The 16,118-nt window shown below is 39.8% G+C and overlaps 1 protein-coding gene across 1 annotated transcript in view; it reads right to left on the reverse strand.

The window, feature by feature from the left end:
• The window catches only part of LOC126248894 (mitochondrial-processing peptidase subunit alpha), a 137,032-nt gene that overhangs the window by 34,512 nt on the left and 86,402 nt on the right, over positions 1-16,118 (reverse strand). The window contains exons 9-10 of the mRNA XM_049950365.1: positions 6,698-6,863; positions 1,708-1,840 (exon numbers count right to left, since the gene is read on the reverse strand). Of these exons, the coding sequence (XP_049806322.1) occupies positions 1,708-1,840; positions 6,698-6,863 (299 nt within the window). The remainder of the gene's footprint in view (positions 1-1,707; positions 1,841-6,697; positions 6,864-16,118) is intronic.

Here is a 16,118-nt window from a genome sequence, read left to right on the forward strand (position 1 = left end):
TCATGTAATCACAAAAACTTGTGTGTGTTACATCTGCAACATGTGTCTATATGATCATGTTGGTGCTGCATACCTCTAGTTATGGAGGTTGTGGTCAGACAAGTTACCCAACTACCATGTGCTATGTCTACTTCATCAGCTTCTCAGTACATAAGCACAGCAATACCTCACATCAAAGATGAAATACCTGTCATCTCATCTCCATTGAAATACGAAGTCCCAGGTCCTAGCTGTGGCCATTCGTAAGGTAAAAACACCAACTACCATATGCTATGTCTACTTCATCAGCTTCTCAGTACATAAGCACAGCAATACCTCACATCAAAGATGAAATACCTGTCATCTCATCTCCATTGAAATACGAAGTCCCAGGTCCTAGCTGTGGCCATTCGTAAGGTAAAAACACTCACAAAATGATTCATTATTGCTTCTTTCAGCCTCTGGAACATGCTACCTTGCTCTCTGTGCACAATTCAATACCTTGTTGCTTTTAAGACGAAACTGAAGCACTTCCTTCCGTCTCCCTCATAAAGTTACACCAAAAATTAAAGTACACAACCAATTCTTCCTCTGTCAAATTCTAAAGCCAATTCTCCTATCTTCTCTCAGTCACACTTCTTTCTCTTTCTCCAAACCACTTTCTTTTCCCTTACATTCATTAACTGTGTGTTATCAGCTTCCTTTTTCTCTTTTGTTTTTTAAATAATAAATGAGGTTCATGGGATTAACAGTAAAGGTAAAAAAAGGGCTCATGTCAACTTTCACAAAAGGAAACTGTATTATGCACCTGAATGACTGTAGACAAAAGAAATTTTTTGAGAAGGAAGCAATCACCAATGGGGATTCACACAGTTTATTTCACTATTGTTTTCTGTCCCTGTACACACCATTTCCTTTAATACAAAACAAGCAGGATTAGTTGTTTGAGTGACTGCTGTGAATATTACTATCAATTTGATTAATCATATGGCAAAAAATGTATTATCATTAATGTCTTTAAAATAATTATTGACTGAAAAAAAGCTTGATAATGTTGATCACCACAACTGCCATCAAAATTAATGATTAGTGAAAACCACCTCAGTTGCATTATTATACATTTACTGTGTTAAAAGTGGTTTCGTTCATTGAACATCTTCACGTTGCCAAGATGCGCCAAAGTCATGACGCAAATGGTCTGGTTGTCACACGTAATATTAAAGACCAAATCCAAAACATTGATCGTAAACATTCTCCCGACTGTCTGGTGGAAGTATGGCAAGCAGACACAGTATGCTACACACAGCAAACTGCATGGAGAGATCTCTATCACGATCCTTTCTTGTTATTAAAAATAAAGTCCAGGCTTGATCATCAGTCAAATGGTTCAAATGGCTCTGAGCACTATGGGACTCAACTGCTGTGGTCATAAGTCCCCTAGAACTTAGAACTACGTAAACCTAACTAACCTAAGGACAGCACACAACACCCAGCCATCACGAGGCAGAGAAAATCCCTAACCCCGCCGGGAATCGAACCCGGGAACCCGGGCGTGGGAAGCGAGAACGCTACCGCACGACCACGAGATGCGGGCGATCATCAGTCAGTCAGAAATAATTGTGCACTTCATATAGCAAATAACAAATTACGCTAAAGTACAAGTTCAGGTGTTACATAAGCATAACATGATAATACTATATATAATGTTGGTGTAACTTTGTTCCTCACCCATTTCTTTGATGAAATAATCACGGTCCTTCCACGAACCTAGGGCAATGACTTGTCTTGCCACATCTTCAAATACCATTGGTCTTGATTCTAGATTCATTAAATACAGTGACCTCAACTGGGCCTTTGCCCGCTGAAAAATCAGAAAACTGTATTTACAAAAAGCAATGAACAAAGAATATGCATTTACACAAATTTGCATTCATTAAATTTCATTTATTTTCCTATAGGCATAAGAACAATATTTTCTATTACATAATCCTTTATTGGATTTTAAAAATAAATTTAAGGACATGGGGTAGGTAACAAAAATTTTAAGCTTAAAAAACTTCATTCATAATGTGTGCATTTCTTATGCATTTGACATGCTCTGCATCATAATGGTTACAGTGAGATTGATCAAAGGAACACGTAATTAACTAACTAAACTGAATACAGCTGTAAAGAATGAGCTAGATGTTGTATGAGCATGTGAATTTTGACTGGGATACTCTGTATGTAAGTTTAAGCTACTTTCTGTATACACTAAAATGTAACTGTGTGAGATGACAGAGCTAAACCTGAAAATGTTTTAAGTAAGGGACATTTCCCCAAGTTGAAAAGCTAAGCACTGGACAATGTTTTAGCCTTCTGTCAGAAAGTTTGCATTGTGAGACGATTTACCATTTACCACAGGGAACACATGTTGGATCTGAGTGTGCTGTGAAATTCCAGTGAGGGAAGAGATCAGTGTCACTTAACTGTGAGCACCAAGTCCCACTATAAGGAGCTTAGCAAGGCAAATAAAGTGGTTCCTGTGCAGGGAAGTCCTAGGAACAGCTTCCTGCACACGACAACAGTCTGCTGTGGACTACTTAACATTGGTCTATTGTGCTCAGCTGGAGCTAAAAGTGCTTTGCAGTGCAGGTATGCCAGTGTAGCTACCCTTAGTGTGACCAATGTGTGGAAAAATGACACATGCACGAACTGGGCATTAACATAAAACACCTAAACTTGAGATTCCAGAGAGATGGAAATTGTGCTCAGATATAATGAATAACTTGTGACAACATGCAACAGCATACAAAATTAGGTACCTCATTACCATTATCCAACTATGTAAAAGAAAAATCTGTGCAAAATTCTTATGCAAATTTCTATCTATATTTCTAAGCTAAGGAAATGGTACAGATGAAATAAATTATCAGTTGTACCACACATTGCACCTTGATAATAATGTAAATCTATAATTTCATGTTGCTTAACTGACTGGTTACAAAAAGACTATCTCAGTGATTTTGAAACATTATGTAAAGCATCATTTAAGTAAATAGGCCAATTTGCTCAAAAATTGTAAATTTAATATTACATTAGGCTACATCACTAGTGACAGTGCGGCTGGACCAGAGGCAGTAGAAAGTGACGGCTGATGACAGGCTAGATAGTTGCAGTAGTAGAGAAACTTTCAAGATGGAAGGGCTGGACGAGAGTTTTTTCCTTGGGGGACGAAGACGTACACTTCGCCCCGGGAGATAAGAGTGTGGACACTTCATCTTGACAGATAATGGAATGAACAGTTTGTGCTGGAAGATGGTTGGTGATTTCATGTGAGGACAGTATAGATAAGCTGTTCATCTTAGTTTCTGGTGGTATGCAGATGAGCAGTCACAAACTACAAATTCTACGAGCGAAGTAAGTGAATGTCTTAGAGGATTTTGTGAACTCTTAAAGTTTTCAGGTGCCATGATAAAAGGTGTAGGAAATGAACTTTGTTATTCGTTTAGTGCAGGGGTGGGCAAACGTTGCACGCGGCTCATGAGCGCACAGCGCTGCACGTGTGCTGCTCGCGTGCAGGCGTCGACCGGGACTGTGGCGACAGCCGGCAGGTTGCGGCAGTGTAGTGCCAGGCTAAGCTGCGGACGTTGATGCGAAGCGAGCACTATGTAGTGAACGTTGTATTTCAAGAAACGGAGAAGTGGAGATTTGCTATCTTTTAAAAAGTAATGGGGGAATCATTTTTTCTTTGTGCAAAAACGTGAAAATTCTAAATGTTTAATATGTGGCAGTATTCTCGCTGGTCAACGGAAGTTTAGTATTGAAGGCCATTATAATAAATTTCACAAGGATGAGTACAATTTATTGTCGGATTCTGAGCGGATGGGGAATTGACTGAGCTTAAGAAGACCGATCTGACGATACCAGATGAATCTGTCGTAGTTGGCCGGCCGGAGTGGCCGAGCGGTTCTAGGCACTACAGTCTGGAACCGCGCAACCGCTATGGTCGCAGGTTCGAATCCTGCCTCGGGCATGGATGTGTGTAATGTCCTTAGGTTATTTAGGTTTAAGTAGTTCTAAGTTCTAGGGGACTGATGACCACAGCAGTTAAGTTCCATAGTGCTCAGAGCCATTTGAATTTGTCGTAGTTGCTGTTGTCACGAGAGATCTGCGACTTTCTCTCGTCATGTCTCTCATCTCACTGATCGAACATTTTATGGAGCACTGTTTTCAAGTTTTCAGGACGACAACAATAATAGCCCAGCGGTATGTGCAAGTTATAAGACTGCGCTTAATATAGCGAGAGCTGGAAAACCATTTGCTGAATTAATAAGTCTCGGTTAAGAGCAAACATCAGTGATGAAAATTTACGTAACTGTTTGTGTTTGTCTGTATGTAGAAATTTTGTTCCAGATATTAAACGTATTGTAAACTCCACCTGTGATAACTAAATAAAACGTATCGTTGGTAATAGGTACTCTTTCAAACCATGATTTCTTTCAAGCACTTCTACTAACCTTATTGATTCACTCAATAAAGCAAGCTAGGAAACAAAACGCATTACAGAGGAAGGAGCGGACAGAAGGTATGGTGGGGATGGGAGATAAGCGGGTGGCCAGCTTGCCCCTGTGTGCACGCGGAACACCTGTTAACTGCACGCGTGCAAGTGCACCGCACATGTGCAGGATTCCTGCCCGCCCCTGGTTTAGTGGGATACTAGTGAAGCACTGTGTGCACTGCCTCCCAGAATGCATTGCTGTCTCAACTATTTTTAGCCAAAAAAGGTGTTCTTTTTTAAATGAAACAACAAGTTCACTGTTACCAGTCACCTGGTAACAGTGAACTTGTTGTTTCATTTAATGTCAGTAACAGTCACAGTAAAGCCTAACGTAAAAATGTTCGCATTTAAAGTGTTCTTTTTTTATTTTTTAGCTACAACATTTTCCAGTTTAATCTATTACATTGACTCCACCTATTTAAATTCATTTTATACTGCAGATAATAAGCCCTGAAAATAAATTTGTTAAGAGTTACTTTAGGAAAGGAACTGTTTTGTACCTGTTCATGATTTGCCACTAGGTAGTTATTTTTCATGTCAAAGACTTGATTTCAAATCTGACCATGAGCTCAAGCTCTGTACCCAGTGTGTTAAATTAATTTATAATTTATTTGTTGAACAGAGGGTGTTTATGAATGGTCCCAACTCACACGTTCAGTGAGCATAGGTTTCCAATCCAGGAATTTCATAAAATGTGACTTACTAAGAGGAAAGTAATTTAGCCAATATATTACGTCTACAACATTTCTTCCGCCATTTTGCAACAGATGGCAGTAGCGGCAAGTGTTGGTGCAGGTGGTAGGTTGAAGTATCATACAATAAGCTGAGGGATGTAAGATAATATTTTCTCTTCATACTTTTGTGGCATTTTCTGAGATATTTTGGTTTTCTTTCACAAGGTAAGTCCGTAACGCTACATAAACTTCTAGGGCCAACTAACTACACCCTTCAAGTCTGTTAAGTCCCACTGTGGCAACAGCTTACAAGCCTGTATTTGAATCATTTTTGTATCAATTCCAATGCCATTTTGACAGTGTCCTTAAATGCATTTCAATACCTCATCTTCTAGTTTTGGACATTTTGCATTCAGTCCTCTATTTGCACATTTAGTCTTCCTTATTTTTTTCGGTTCTTATTTACTAGCCCGCCAATTGCCAATGTTTTTTTTCTGTTGGTGGAGGGCCAAAATGCCGCTCAGCTGCTCTGTTTCCATATTCTTCTGGATATGCTATTACTTTCAATTTATAGCCAGCAGCATATGAGTACCTTTTATTTTTTTCCATTACAAAACTAGTTACTGACAAAAATATTGTACTGCTACCAACAACACAAATCACTTTTATTCAAGTTCACTGGCACCGTAGGCTGCAATAACGCATCATAAGCGAGACAGTGTTCTGGGTTTGTGGTGGCGAGGCGGGCGGGGGGGGAGACGGTGCAGTGCTGCTACCGGTTGAATCCAATGCTGCCACACACAGATAGGTTTGCTGCAGCATCAAATATATGATGATTTTTACAACTGGCGGGAATTTTAAATCAAACACTGGATATTTTTATATTAATTTTGAGTATACAATGTACCTGAATTTTGGAGGTAATTTTTTGAAGAAACAAGTGCATCTTATAGTCCATAAAATACGGTACTTAATTTGGAAGAGTTACAAGGAAGGACAATTAAAGCTATTGTTGATATCTACCACAATCGTTGGGATGCATATGGCAAGAGTTTAACTATTGTATTTATGTTTGCCGCATTACGAACAGAGTCCATATTAAGAACTTCTAATGTGAGTTAAAAACTTGGAGAGATGCTCTATCATTTGTCTATTTTCTGTATGTCTTGTACTTTTCGTGCAGTCATATTCTGTTACCCCAGAGGTATTTATGAATTACCCTGCACAAACTTAAACCATTCACAAAATTTTCAGCATTTTATGTAAAGCAATCAATACATTCCACATCACAGTGAGTTATCACATACACAATCCAATGAAAATGTGATCAATTAATATAATGGGAGAAAGAGTAGGGAATAACAAAGGCAATAATGATTACAAATTGATAAAATAATTTCCAGATAAAGTAATGTGGATTATAAATTTTTTACAAGGACCATTTCACATATACATTTACAAATGCCCCAAATTATAAAAATCTCTGAATGTTATTATTTTTTACCTTTAAAGGATGTCTAATATCATCAACAGCCACTGCACAAAGCTCTTTAACAATAATTGAAATCAGTCTTGATAAATAATCTGGTGGTGAACTGGCATGGATTCCAAACAAGCCGCAAGAGGTGTATGAGTGATTAAATGCGGAACACGAAAACATCCAGTGATGCCTTAAGGAAAAAAAGAAGATAATGGCAGTTAACCTTTTCACACATTTTGTTGATAGAAACATCTTAACTAAAACAGAAACATGTACCGAAACAACAAAGCTAAAAGCCGATGATAACATAAGCTGACACTATAGGAGGAAGTGATTTTCAATTTTTACATTAAAGGTACGGCAAATTTTTGTATACCTTCATATTTTCTGGAAGTAACTTCCACAAAATATCAAAGTATATAAAATACTGTCAATCATGTACTCAATATTAGACATAATGCATCATTAGAATAGGTTTTCTTTTTCCCCCTTTATATGAAGGCTGGCAGGAAAGCTGTAAATAATCAACATCCAATATTGAAACTCATTGTAAGCAGCTCAAAATTGTGGCAACAGCCTCTCATTGTGTTTACTCCCTCATGATGACAGCCTGTTTCAGGCCTTTTTCCTCCTATTTTATCCTGTTTGCATACTGAATTTCCATATGGGACTCTTTTGCTTCATTTAATTTTTAATTCAGTTTTACTTGTCAACTTTTCACTGGTACTGCATGCTGATTACAGGAGTTGTTAGGGGTAGTATGTAGCAACACGTGGTTTTCACCTCTCTGTACCTAATCTATTCTTTCATTATTGTAGAAGTTTTTCCCATTACATGAATCTGGTGTTGACTAGGGGAAGGGGAACTGATTTTTGCTCGGGTGAAAACAGAAAGAGATTTCACACACTTTGGAAGAGCTACCAGTAACTCCTCAGAAGGCAGCTCCTATGCTAGCTGACCACACTGTCAAGCGAGCCTTTCAGGGATTATCCTCCTGCCTCAGCCTCAACAAACAAAGAGGGACAGTATGGAAGACTGCTGTCTTCTATGGCAGAACAGAAAACCACTGGTGGAAGGGGTGAGAACTCTGCTTGTTAGTAACCTTCGGGTGGAATCCTCAGCAGTCCACTTGCCATTGTCCTGTTGTGTGTGGTCTCCAGACATGTTTCTTCAAGCAAATAAATAGCCACTCATGTGTCTGCAAATTTGCAAACTTAGCTGAGCAAAGTCCAACAAAGTTTCCAGAATTTTTGACAAACAATTCAGTACATGGGAATGGGGCAACACTCATTTCCCATTTCCTTATGCACCTATGTCATTAGCAGATACATTTTTAACTTTATGGACCTCTAGATCCCTGATTGGAGGAGCCCTTAGGTCCTTTCTGGGATGGGCTAGAAAAGATTGTGCATGGTGCCTTTCCCAGGGGTGAAGGAAAGCTACCAAAAAGTTAAGACAAGATGTATACGTGAGTGAGGAAAAAAATTACCGGATTTCCCGGTTAAAAATACACTTTCTCCCGGATGAAAATACACTTTTTCCATGTTAAGTAACAGTATAATTTTCCTCGGAACTGTAAAATTTATCAGTCCTTTCAATGGTTGTGGTTTTATACACTGGTGTAGAATTTCCCAGCAATTTAGAAAACGAAACTCAGGGGAAAAAACTCATTTTGGAAAAATGTCTGATGTGCAGCAACATGTACACTGCATATTTTCATATTACAAAAGTATAAATTCGAATTCCACCAAACACCGCATGTTAGCTTCTGAAGGATTGAAATCGAGATTGCAATGCACTTTTGTAAGCAAGTCATAGTTCATGTCAAGTGATCTCGCCAGCCGATGACAGCGGATATTCAGAGCATAGGACACGTGATGTAGTCAGCCAATAGCAACATCAAGGGTAAGTAGCGCATACACACAAACAGGAAAAGGTAATTGTTTTAATTAATATACATAGTGTTGCTACAAGAAAAGAAAATCTTTCACGTATAATAATGGTCTCTAAGATTAATAAGCTGCAGGAGAAGCTAAGCTTCCACTCATAATGTTGATCTTTTTAGCGCGTGTTACACTTTAAGATACATCACACAAATGTGGCAGTAAAATTTTTAACAACGACATAAATGTCTGATTTTCTGGGCTCGTAAATATTCTAAATGGTTACCCTCAAAGATTTGATTTTTGAATGAGAGTCAAACGTTCTGTGATTTAAGAAATTCATCGGACATTTGCACACAGAGTTCATCTTGCGTAAAAGGAAATTTACTTTGAAACCAACGCTTTTCAAACAACCATTCAGAATATTTTTCTGCGACCTGTTAGAAATAGATTCTTTTCAGCAGTTGCCACAGAGCGCCAGATAACAGGCGTCACTGCGCTTGCGCAGCTACGATGATGCAGGAAGCCCGTACGTTCGTATGTGAAAAACATTAAAAGATCTTACATTATGTCATAAAAGAAACAAGACATTAGAGGATACTCCAAGAACATGGGAATTTTGTGAACCATACTAAAATGCATAATTCGGCTTAAAGTGCACATTCATATGTCCAGATTCAGGCGCAAATTTTCTTGGAGTACCAGTACTGTATTATCTCATGTTTGGTTCTTTATTATGGCATAATGCCATACATGCTTGATGATGGAAAGGTGAACCTGAAATGCAGCAAACAGTTGAAACTAGCCAATAGTTTGGAATTAAACACTTTGTTTCAAATAAATTGACTGCCTTAGCAGAAAAGATTAATGAAAGTCAAATTTCTTTAACAAACCGACAAAAATAACTTCATTGTTCTGCAAGGCGGTTAACGCTTGCTGTCAGAAAGGTGGAAACTAATAACATATTTTACTACTACTACTACTACTACTACTACGTGATCAGGCCCAGTGGACCGCACACATCTACAAGTTTCCTCCTCCACTGTATTCTGTCCATTGCTGCTATCCGCCATCCATCCACATCTATTGATACTTGGTTTAAATATTCATGGAGTCCATCCCTCCCATGCTTCTTGAGTCTCCCTGGCGGTCTCTTTCCTGTAGGTGTGAAATTCAGGAGCTTCCGAGGCCATCTGTGATCCTCCATCCGGGCCACATGACCGGCCCACTGCATTCATTTGGCTTTGACAGTTCCTGCTATGTTAAGCTGCTGGTATAGTTCCTCAAGCTCTTGGTTGTATCTGATCCTCCATTCCCCTGTATCTGCATCCAGAACCGGAACGAAGATCTTCCGAAGCACTTTTCTCTCAGAAACAAGGAGCTTATGGAAGCCCTGTTTCCGGATACTCCATGTCTCACAGTCATATAGAACAACAGGCTGGATCAGGGTTTTGTACAGTCGAATCTTGAACTGTCTGGAGAGATATCTGGACTGAAGCAGTTGTGCTAGGCTGTGGTAAGATCGGTTTCCTGCTTGTAGTCTGGCATTGATCTCTGCTTCACATGATGAGTTCTCAGTGATAAGTGCCCCTAGGTATTTGAATTCATGCACCCTCTTGTAGTGATTGTAGATGACCAGCAGTCTGACAATGACAATGCATTGTAATGAGGTACTCTGTCTTGGCTTCGTTTATGTTTAGCCCAAATTTTCTGGCAGCCTCTTATAGTGCTTTGGTCATTTGCTCCAACTCCTCTTCCGACCTAGAGAGTAAACAGATATCGTCTGCATAGGCTAAGTATGCCAGTCTTTTTCCTCTGATTTCAGTCCCTTCGTTCTCTTGGAAGGTCTCGCGTACGATCTTCTCGAGGGCAAAGTTGAACAGGATAGGGGACAACCCATCTCCTTGCCTGAGTCCTGTCACAATTTCAAATTCCTCAGTTACATGATTTCCCATCTTCACCTTTGTACGTGTTTTGTACAGACAGTTCTTTATCAGATTGATGAGTTTCTCAGCCATGCCAAACTCACTTAAACAGTTGAGCAGGCTCTTGCAACGTATGCAATCATAGGCCTTCTTAAAATTAACAAATAAAATATGCAAATCTTTACCATATTCACCCAGTTTCTCAGTGAGCTGCCGAAGACTGAAGATGTGGTCTACTGTTGACCGTCCTGGCCAGAAACCTCCCTGGGACTCCCCAATCACCGATTCTGCCCCTGGCTGAATTTTCTGTATGAGGCAATTGGACAGGATCTTGTAGTAGACGTTAAGCAGAGCGATTCCTCAATAGTTGTCACATTTCAGTTTGTAACCCTTCTTATGTATTGGACAAATCAGAGCTATTTTCCATTCTCCTGGTAGTTCTTCTTTGGTCCATATTGCCTGTATCAGTCGGTGTATTTTTTCTGTAAGTTTCTCTCCTCCTGCCAGGATCATTTCAGCCTGTATTCCATCTTCACCTGGACTCTTATTCTGCTTAAGGTGTCTGATTCTGGTTTTTATCTCATCCAGGGTAGGTGGGGGATAGTCTGCATTGGCTGTAATTGGGTACTGGAAATCAAATTGCAGTTCGGGTTCATCACAATTTAGCAGCTGTCGAAAGTACTCTTTCCATCTCTCAGCTATGTCCCTATCGTTCGTCATGATCTTATCATGGGAATCTTTGACAAATTTCTGCTTGGCCTGGTGACCTTTGCAGAGGTACTTCACCTTCAGAAACATTTCCCAAGTCTTTTGTCCTCTGAAGTCTGTTTCTGCTTCAATGATGATATCCCTTACGTATTTCCTCTTTGCTCTTCTCAGCGTTGCTTGTGTAGTCTTTCGGACCTCCTCAAATTGTGCTTTGCCCAGTGGCAGATTTGTCCCCTTCAGCCACTTGTTCCTGGCTTCCGTCCTCCTTTCCTGGGCATCTGCACATTCCTTTCCAAACCAGATCTTCTTGTCCACTGTGTTTCCCATGAGTGTTTCCTTTGCTGTATCCCTAACTGAGCTCTCGATTTTTCCCCACATTAGTTCAAGGTCCTGATTCGCGTCCATTTCACTGAGTGGTTCAAAGCAGTTACTAAGTTGCAACTGGTATCCAGTCTTCGTTTCTTCGTCTTTTAGTTTCTCCACATGGTACCTTTCCACTCTTTTTAACTTAGGCCCCTTTCTTCCTTTGCACAGTACGTTTAAAAGGCCTCTGACCAGGAAATGATCACTCCCACCTTCGGCACCCCACGCTGTCTTAACGTCTAACACCCATCTCTTGGCTGTGAGATCAATGGCAACATGGTTTATTTAATTTATAGTTCTCCCATCTGGTGACACCCAGGTTCCTTTATGTATGTTTTTCCACTGGAAGTTTGTGCTGGAGATGAACAACCCTAATGATGTAGCGAAGCTGATGAACCTAACCCCATTGTCATTGCTTAGGTTGTGTAGACTGTGCCTTCCTGTTGTGTCTTGCAATATTTATTCTTTCCTAACCTTGGCATTCATATCTCCAAGGAGGATCCTCAGGTGTCCTTTTGATATAGCGTCCATCACTGCCTCTAGCTGTGCATAGAACTCGTCTTTCACTTCACTTTCGCTCTCCTCCGTGGAAGCATGACAGTTCACAAAAGTCGCCTTAATATGCTTTACGTCTAGTGTTAGAACAGATATTCTTGGGTTTACTGAAACAAACTCTGAAAGATTAGTGGCCAAAGTCTTACTGACGCAGAAACCAGTGCCTAACAGATGACCTCATTCACAGGCTCCATACAGAATAGTACAGTTTTCAACATCAATGCAGCCAGCACCCTCCCACCGGATTTCTTGCAGTGCAACTAGGTCTAGTTCGTACCTCTGAATTTCTTTGACAATACTGATTGCAGCTTCTGTCTTGTACAGACTCCTTACATTCCACGTTCCAAGTCGTATACCGTTTATTTGCCATTGACGTCGTCTATTTTTGTCAGTAATGTTCCGAGGCTTACTTGCAGTCTTGAAAGCATGTTTAATTTTTTACGAAGAGAGGGTGCTGGCCTCCCATCCAACCTGCGGTCTTACTCTCACAGCTTACAGGATCGCTGGCTTTTCTTAAGGGGTGGGCTCCCCTCAGGAGTTGGGTTAGAAGTGGGAATAAGAAAATTGCAAAGACACCCTTGGGGCTCGAAACCTAATACCACTGGGGTCGAAAAAGCAAGAGTTGGCCAAAGGAGGCCGACAGGGAAGGAAATAGAAGGAGCCTGACACAAGTAAGTGGAAGCAATGTCAGACTCAGCTCAGGTCCCCACGGACACCACCCGTGTACTTCTAGCTGAAGCCCCCTTCCATAATTATGTGAATGTATTTTAATTCACTTGATAGCTCCCGCCACAGAAATCTGTTTTGTTTTCATTTCACGCAAGATCAATAAACGAAGAGGAAACACCAAAATCACTTAACGTAAACACGAGTAACCTGGAGACTACCACCTCCTCAGTACAACTCAGACTGCTCTGTGCATCAAGTCCAGATCTATGATACTTCTGAACTGGGGCAATATTACATAGTGGCACTTCCCCTCCCTCGAGCGTTTGAGGTAGGATGCCAAAAATTTTAAAAAAGTTGACTTTTCAAAAATATCTTCATTTTGTAGTGCACATCTTTCTGAAGAGCCTGATATATAAAACGTATATATTCGAGGGAACATAAGACATGTTATTTGGTCTTAGATGTGACAAAGTGCAGTGCCACGCCTCTTCACAGCATTCTTCCATCGCACATCTCTGTATTTCGCTCTGTGGAATTCAAACGTGTAATATTTTGTAATGGGTGCCATCAAACTATATTCAGGCCAGTGGAAATTAAAATGTCCTGTGGTGCCTCTCCTGCTCCCAGTCGGCCAGTTTGACATCCTACCCCTTTTTAAAAAAATCTCACAATTAATACTGGATGGGATTATTTGTAACAGGCAGAACAAGAACTCTTCAGAAAATTTGCAGTCTTTACTGCCTATTTGCTAATAAATTGCTGTTTTGTGTGGCATAAAATTAAATATAGGATACATAAAATGAGTAAAGACAAAAGACAAGCAAGCAGTACACATTTCTTCAATCCTTAAGTCCTAGCTTTTTTTTCCCTCTCTAATCTTGCCACAGCTTTATATGGTGTACTTTCCTTTCTGGGAAAGAATCTATTACCTCATCAAAGTTCGTCAACGTTTTGCTACATGAAAAAACTAAATGTCGTTGTCTAATACTAGAAAGCTGTTAATACAAGTTGTACCCAAGACTGGTGTGGTTTCTCGATCTGATTACGTGTATTTTGTCACTGTCTGCTAGATAAAACGAAATAGCTGTTTTGGCACAAATGGTCATTTTTATAACACGACGGAATATAATTCACGAAGTACCAGTATCAAATGCCTATTAGGCCTACTGCAAGCAAAAAGTTTTATGTTAGGAAATAGTTTCACATTTCATTCATACTCTCTAGCTTCTGAAGTATGAGATCGAAAAGCAGTAGTACGAAATTTATATATAAATTTGGAATCGTCATATTCTTCCGTAATTTGTGAGAGTCCCCATTTCTTCTCCTTCCTCGTTCTAACAAACAATCTTGGCATCACTAATTCTGAAACTATTCCTGCCAGTGTCAAAACTTATTTCTGGTTAACCTCAGTAACACTGGCACAATCACCGGTTTAGTTATCCTGCATTTATTCTCCGATTAGGCATTATTACATGTTCGTACAAGGCATTTTCCGCGCTACTCCCAGAACAGAACTTAATCGGCGGCTAGCTGGGGACTGTATAACTGGCCTTGATAGTAGTGTAGCGCACTGGCCAAAATTTTTCTGTCAACATTTCATTTTCTTGGATACACGGAGAACACAATACGTAATCTTTGTTGCCTGTTATTCCTGCTAGTCATTTATTTCCACTCTGGTAGTCTGAACCTATGGAATTCTCTAGTAATTATAACAACACTGATCATTTGCGAAACCAATCAACCACATAAACAGCGATTGGCATTCACCTGTTTGGCTTTATTCCGCTCAGCTCGTATAGACCTGTCCCATTTTGTCTGCAGGAAAGTTTATTTCTAGATGCAACAGGGATTCCTCTGGCAGAGACATCACGTACCCTACGCACGCATTCAAAAATAAACTTATGATTCATTCAGAAATCAACTTAGAATTTGTTCAATAATGTTAAAAAACCAACAGGGATGCATTCAAAATCATTTGAGTAATCAATAGACCAACGTGTGCTGGATGCTTGGTGCTTTGTGAAACAAGGTCTTTTTCCTCAATAATATGAATCTGGCACAGGCCTAACATATTTTTCATCACTTATTAATCTGGGTGAAGATAGTTGTATGATACATTGCTGAGTCCTTTGTTCCTCACATTAACCCACTTTCACATTTATAATTTTATGCATTTGATTACATGTATAACAAGAACATTGCATACAACAGAGAAAATATAAAAATAATACTGGGTCTTTGTTTCAAAAAGATTCAAATGCTTTCACAAGACTATATCTTTCACATGAATGTAGATAAAAACTTGGGGTAAATTTTAACTTTTAACTTACGGATAGGACTACTAACTCTTTATTTTCAAAAGAACCATCTGATTTTACACGCATGCACATACACACCTGGGGCACTTATTACAACTCAGTTTAGGGTCAAAGTTTTTAGTTATGTTTCATAAAAGTTCAATGTGCCCTTACCAGATGCATGACAAATACCCAGATGATAGCCAAACTTGTCCTGTACTCCAGATGCCCATAGACAACAGTTGTCTTGTGTGTGTGTGTGTGTGTGTGTGTGTGTGTGTGTGTGTGTGTGTGCGTGTGGGTGGGTGCGTGCGCGCACGCGAGCGCACGCAGGCGTGTGGGTTTCTTTCTTCACCTGATGGACACTGCCTGAAAGCTGAATAATGAATAATATCCAACAGTCTACTTTTTACATGTGATTGCCTGCCAATCAATGCCTCCTTTATGTGTTGAGTAACTATTTAGCCTAACCCATATTGTTATTGTCATTACATTCTTCAGTTTACATTATTTAATTTTTCCATACTTTTTGGAGCATGTCTGAAGTTATCATATTTCATGTTGTTTCTAAGGAGCATTGAAGTTCTACCAGAGCTGTTGGAAGGGGAGGCATACAGACGGAATCTTTCACAATGTCCAAAGAAAAAATCACACACAGTGAGATTAGGTGACCTCGGAGACAAATTGTGCATCAGCGACCTTGGAGATAAATGGTGCAACATGAGAGCTGTATGCTCCTTACACTGTAGGAGGTGCAGTGCCACACTCTTTGATGAAAATCACATCACACAGTTGCAATTCAATCACACATGCTGCAACAGGTAACGCAAAAAGCCTTTTGGTGCTGTACTACAATCCTCTAGACTTGACACACATAAGAGCTAGCTGGTTGCATCGGGGAAGCCGGTATCAGCAACCACATGAAGTGGTAGCATACAAATGGCATTAAGGTAAACCTCTGACTTTGATCCATAAATTGAAATTGAACTCAAATTTCTGTCTTCACACATAGTCTTGTGAAATCCGATGAATCTTTTGAAACACC

Source organism: Schistocerca nitens, chromosome 3 (genome assembly GCF_023898315.1).
Source record: "Schistocerca nitens isolate TAMUIC-IGC-003100 chromosome 3, iqSchNite1.1, whole genome shotgun sequence".
Lineage (NCBI taxonomy): Eukaryota > Metazoa > Arthropoda > Insecta > Orthoptera > Acrididae > Schistocerca > Schistocerca nitens.